The 5,934-nt window shown below is 35.8% G+C and overlaps 1 protein-coding gene across 3 annotated transcripts; it reads right to left on the bottom strand.

Annotated features, from left to right (window-relative positions):
• Positions 1 to 637: 637 nt before the first annotated feature.
• LOC115983301 (protein CNGC15b-like) lies at positions 638 to 5,734 on the bottom strand. 3 transcript variants are annotated; one of them, XM_031105955.1, is made up of 8 exons: positions 5,603 to 5,734; positions 4,762 to 4,847; positions 4,039 to 4,576; positions 3,734 to 3,946; positions 2,602 to 2,894; positions 2,036 to 2,147; positions 1,605 to 1,841; positions 638 to 1,513 (listed from the first exon to the last, which is right to left on the bottom strand). In XM_031105955.1, the coding sequence occupies exons 2-8, from the start codon at positions 4,812 to 4,814 to the stop codon at positions 848 to 850; spliced, it is 2,112 nt and encodes a 703-aa protein (XP_030961815.1). In that variant the 5' UTR covers positions 4,815 to 4,847; positions 5,603 to 5,734; the 3' UTR covers positions 638 to 847. The 3 variants fall into 3 exon arrangements, with proteins under 3 accessions (XP_030961815.1, XP_030961809.1, XP_030961819.1); XM_031105949.1 differs by having other exon boundaries at positions 4,762 to 4,831; XM_031105959.1 differs by lacking the exon at positions 5,603 to 5,734 and adding an exon at positions 4,921 to 4,939 and having other exon boundaries at positions 4,762 to 4,831.
• Positions 5,735 to 5,934: the final 200 nt, after the last annotated feature.

Genomic DNA, 5,934 nt, shown 5'->3' with positions numbered 1-5,934 from the left:
TGAAGTACGGATGCCAAAGAATCTTATATTAAGATGATCAACAAACTAATTTTTATAATTTATTTATTTATTTATGAAGATGATCAACAAGCTATTTACATATAAGATGATGAATTATCATTTACTATTGTATTTTGGAATTTCAGTAGGGGGGACACTATTTCCGAGCTATAGAGAAAGAAAATAGAGAAACCTTAGCCCAAAGGAGCTTGAGTCCCTGGCTATTTTGACTTTTATCCACATTGCAAGTTGCAACTGCACACACTTTAAACCCAAGAACAAAATAAATAAAAGGAAGGTTCAAGATGCGTATATGCTCAGCTTCTCCTGACAAGGCCTGCAAACATAGAGAAGTCAAAAGGTGCTACCAAATTGTAGAATTTTCTTTTGTTCCTCTAATAGAACAAAAGGGTGTTATCACTAATATGATAATATCTGCTATTTCTTCTTCCCTTAACTTTGGCTACCATACACATCACTTCTACTTAAAATTAAAGATTGTTACTTAAACTTGTAAAGCCTTCCTTTACTTTCTCTTTAATGTACATTGAAAAATAATTAAAAATACAAAAGAATAGTGATAGTTACACACTGTGTATATGGGAACACACATTGCTAAAATAGTTTTTTCAAAACACAATTTTAGTTAAAATGGTGAAATCAAAAATTTCACAATTATAACTAAAATCATGTTTCCAAAACACGATTTCAAAAAGCTATGTGCAACAATAAAGAGTGAAAAAAAAAAAAAAAAAAAAAATTCACTTCTAGCCCCCTTTGTAGCCTAAAATAAGGTACACACAGCTCTCTCACAACCATGACACAATTTTTGAGAATTCTCCATTCATTACTCATCTGTAGAAAAATCTGGCTCCGTGGGCTTCCGTAATGAGCTAACTAAACCAGAAGCTGACATAGAATTCTTATTGGCACCCCATCTGGTGCTCACTGTCAACCTTGGTGCAAAAACACCAAAGCTAGGCTTTGGGGGTTCAGGCTCATTAGTTGCATTGTTCTCTCTGGCTATGAGCTCAGCTGCTTCCTTCCGTTTCATATGCTGGCGCCACGCAATTTGTATGAAACATGCAGCCCACGATCGCCACTGCTGCGAGTAGAACCTGAACTTGTGTCTAAGTTGTTTACTACGCAGCCTTCTGTACTGTGATGCTACAAACATTAAGTCTTCGGCTACAATAGCAAATGCCTCTACTTCTGTGATGGCTTTGATTGTACGCGTGGATGTTGGTAGAATAGAATTTGAACGAGCGTCCAAGGCCCAAGATACAAGCTCCTCACCATAGAAATCACCAGGGCCAATGTGGCATGAGTTGAAGAATCCGGTTCGACCACCACCAGTGGTGTAAGAATCAAGATGGCCGCGGAGTATGAACACCATTTCATTGACAGGGTCACCTTCACGCACTAGAAACGTGCCTTCTGTGCACAAAGCAGGCTTAAGCCTCTCACACATTGCATCTAGCATCCTTTCTTCCATTTGATCAAACAATGGAACCTGTGCATTTTATATGAAAAGTGAAAACATGGGGTTATATCTATTTGGAGCAAAGAATGTGAAATTAAAGTATCAATAACAAATGACTTACTCGTCGAACTAAGTCAAGGCAAAGGTGACGCTTGATGTCTCTACGGAGGTCCATAGGTAATCCTTTGAGAAGAGTTTCTTCATCAACTCCTCGAGTAGCTACCCACTTATACTGATTGTAATTTCTTACAGACTTTCTTAATTCTGAAGGCAGCTGCCTGTGATGCATCCATTGTTCAGTATCTGTTTTCTTGATCCTCCACTCTTCGAATCGGACAGTTATGGATTGTAGGTATGTCTGCCAGTATAATTAGTTAAAGGTTGAATAATAAAGCAGAACCATAGCCCTTTAAGATATGGTGAACAGTGACAAGCTCACAGGCACTAGGTGAACAGTTGACACACTTCAAATGCCTTCCGAAAGCAAGCTAGATGCTTACAAGTTTGATGAATTGCAAAATCAACTATAGTTTTGGAGATTGGAGGAGTTACCTGCATATTACCGATGAGCAATCCAAAAAGAACCAGCCCAAGAGTCGCAACAATTATGGCAAAAGCTATTTCTCCAACATAAGTGCTTGTGGAAAGATTTTGTCCCAAGGAACTGCATACATCAATTTGCTCACATCAACTACAAAAGCACTGGGATTAAATTATAAATAGATGAATTTTAGCAGTTGACGTGGCATATACGAATGTGTGGAGTAGGCATGAAACAGCTTAGTTGGTTGATGCGAGTGTGGTTGAAAAGGTTTCCTTCCTTTTCACCAACTAAGCTCTGGACTAAAAAACAGAGTGCTCTGTTCAATTGCCAGGAAAATGAAGACAATTAGGAGTGGAACTTTGCAACTATCTGGTGGTCTGGATGCTGCTTACATGCTTCATGATGGAATATCTTAAAAATATAATGACTTAATGAATTCTAATCCTAGAGTTGATTCTACAAGTGTGACAGATAAAATTTGCTTCAGGTGCTATGAAGAAAGGCTGGTGGTAAACTTTATATTCATATAGTATGTAAAAGTTCCCATAGTAAGGAGTTGTTGAGATAAACATACCTCAAATTCTTTAAGCCCCACCAAAGACAATAGAAGTATTTGTTGACAAAAGGTGAGTTTGTAACACCAAATAACAATGCATCACCATATATACCGAACTGATAGAAACCATAATTTGGATTGCATAAATTTGATACATTGCTTGACTTGAACCAGGAGTTCCTATGAGGATCTGCAACCCTGTGGCAGTCGAAAAATCCATATTGACAATATGGCTTCTCAACATTGCAGACACTTCTCCAGCATGCTTCTTGTCGCTCAATTGATAGAAGGTACCAGCAAGCTCCTAATACCTTTTTGAAAGAAGATAAATTAGCAGGTTAAATGTCACAGCTTGACTTCATGTTTGAACAAAAAACAGAGAAATTGGCCATCCACAAATATGATGTATGCACGTTTAACCTCTATTAGGCTTTAGTAGGATGTAAAAAATGAGAAAATGAATTTGCAAAAACACCTTTCTAAGTCTCTTTGTCCATCTTCTTGGCAAAAAGTCGAGCACTAAGCTAAATTTTCAGTGAAAATGCCCTTGGACTCTGGCTTAGGTGGCTAAGAGTGGGTACATTTGGAATGAATTTCAGGATAAATATCATTGAATGTTGAACATTCCACCCACTTCACTTCAAAGCCCCAATTTCTTATCCATTAATGGCTCAACATAGTATTAAAAAAAAATAATAAAAAAAGACACTCACCTAGATTGTCAATTTCTTATAGCAAAGGCACTTCCATGATAGTCAATTTAGTAATTCTCCATCTATTACAAAGGCCTTTATAGACAGCCAAGCAGAGATACTAATTTATAATTGACCAAACAAACGCATGAATTCAATGAAAGGAGGGGAATAAACAAACAACATAATGAAAAAGCAAAGTTCTGGAATTGTAAAGTAAACAAGAAAGAAATGATAATTCAAACTTGCAACAAGATATATGTACTCGTGAAATTTCTAATGTCTAAGGATACAATGAATATGCTTACTTGATACAAGAGAAGAGTAACAGTATGCAAGCATAAGAATGACCATTCCTTTGTGTATAACTATGACATTGATAAAGAGAAAAGCCTATCTATTGTATATGCAACTGTGCTCCAAAAATCTTTATAAAATGGGCTTCTCTTTATACTTACATGGCTTGCCAGCATGTAAAGCATTAGGTTGTATGCAGCACCTGCCCATGGTGTTTCTGTCATAAGACCATTGGCCTTGACAATTTGTGATGTGAGTGGAAATATAAGGAATAGTCTAGGGAGGTACTGAAATATTATAAAGAACCTAAGGACATTTTTGGTGTTTCTCGTTGTTGAACCCCTAAGATTGGGGATAATAATCCAAATTAACACCTGAAACAAAGAGGAAAAAAATCACATTGTTACATACAGAACCATCATTATGTCATGGAAAGGCCCTTTATAAGCATAAGTTAGTGACTTACTTGAGGAAGGGGCAGGGCAGCTATTAGGTCAATAAAAAAACCCTTGCATAGGTACCTTTCTGCAATCTTGGAAGAGTCTATGACAAGTTCTCCTCTCCCAAAAACACGAGAAGAAGGTGCAACAAAAGCTGTATGAAATCTAATGTAAATTTGAATCATGTAAAAAACATCAGCCAGTGATCTAATGAATGTAAGAACTAATTCAAGGGATACTGCTATAGCAATGCACACTTCATCCTGAGCAACCGGCAAGTAAAAGAACAAAGGATCAAGAGACAATGAAACTAAACAAGCTACTAAGAATATCTTGTTCCATCGGCGAATGATAGGTCCTCGAGGATCTAATATGTTCTTCCCCACTTTCTCATAGTCCTCAGAAAATACTCTTGATAGTACTTTAGCTTTCAAGGATTTTGCAGTCTTCCTAGGCACCTCCTCTTCGTACTTCATCGTGTCTGGGTCCAGTATCCACGTTCCATCAGCCTTGTCTTTAACACTATTTGCATGAAGCTTTGTTGATTCAGAATCATCTTGAAATCTGAAAATAAAAATATGAATTCTTTAGAAGTGAAAATCCTAGTAAAACATGATTTGTTTAGCAGTAGTACATATTGAGCATAAACTTGAAACCAACACTTGCAAAAAATAATTTAGAAGGTGATCAAAATTGAAATTCTATAGGAAATAACTATAGAAATTCAACTATTTAAGGAGGAGACAAACCTTATAGATTTTGAACTTTCATAGCCCATTGCAATTTTCCAAGAGTGTGGCATTAGTTAACTGAATTGTTCTGCAATACAAGAAGACTTGAGGTGTATAAATATTAAGGCCACGAATCAACCATTTGTAAACATCAAGCATTGAATCACTGAAATTGACCTGCCATGAGTTAGAAGCCACAAGGGGGAAAAAAGAAAAAGGCTCACGAAGGCTTGTCTCATCAGGAATCATGTGAATGAGTGAGACAGAAATAAAGCAACTTGGAGATGAAGCTATAATGGCTTTCCAGTTTCCACCGTCTTAGTCCAGTAGGGCAAGTGGAATATATGTGATCAATTTCTTTTACTATTACAAACAAGTTTGCTCCTTTAGAGATTTTTTTTTTCCATAAATAGATTATCAGTTGAACTTGAAAAAGAAACTAGTTAAACCATAAATTGGTTTTATAATGTTAAATGTACAGAAAATGAGCCCAGAATGTGTAATTATTTATGGTACCTTCCTTCATAATTTAGGGCCAACAGGTGCATGAATTTTTTTTTTTTTTTTGAGAAACAACAGGTGCATGAATGAAACGAACTAGTTATACAACTTATACTACACAAAACTTTAGTTAAAAATTCTGCAGAGAAAAGAATAAAACCAAATTAACAATAAGTGACATTAAAAAAGAAACCAAAAAAGATATGTTTAGATGGGAAAGAATGAAACAATGATAATTAACGGGTTCTAACTTCTAACATTGATATGATTCAAACAAGCAAGTGTGATTTCTTCAAAAGTGGTTCTGACATACAAGGGAAATTAAGAGCATTATGAGAGGTGTGAGAGATTAACTTACAAGCATTTTCCTCAGTCACACAAAAGCTAAGCCAAGACCCCAAACAGTTGTACTGTGTTTCTCTTGGCTACCTATCGTGACTCTTATTCTCAGCAACATATTTTAGGAGGGAAAATATAATGAGAAAGAAGCTGAAAGTGGAAAGGGCAGTGATACGAGAGTTGAGAAACACTTTTCAATATTATTATTCTTAAGTCTTAAGTAAACGTTGTACTCAAAAAAAAAAAAAAAAAAAAAAAAAAAAAAAAAAAAAAAAAAATGTCTTAAGTAAACGACAGAGTATATGCTCAATAAAGAAAGCAAATATTGGATCAAAAAAAAGAAGAAAAAGA

This window comes from Quercus lobata, chromosome 1, assembly GCF_001633185.2.
Source record: "Quercus lobata isolate SW786 chromosome 1, ValleyOak3.0 Primary Assembly, whole genome shotgun sequence".
Classification (NCBI taxonomy): Eukaryota; Viridiplantae; Streptophyta; class Magnoliopsida; order Fagales; family Fagaceae; genus Quercus; species Quercus lobata.
Note: the sequence above shows the minus strand (reverse complement) of the source record. Positions and strands in the feature narration are given on the sequence as shown.

Excerpts from the sequence above, each read along its gene's own strand:
- LOC115983301 (XM_031105955.1), bottom strand. The coding sequence starts at position 4,814 with ATGCCACACTCTTGGAAAATTGCAATGGGCTATGAAAGTTCAAAATCT. Across the intron at positions 2,148-2,601 it reads TGGGGCTTAAAGAATTTGAG|TTCCTTGGGACAAAATCTTT; the intron begins GTATGTTTATCT and ends TGATGTATGCAG. Across the intron at positions 1,514-1,604 it reads GCCTTGACTTAGTTCGACGA|GTTCCATTGTTTGATCAAAT; the intron begins GTAAGTCATTTG and ends TAAAATGCACAG.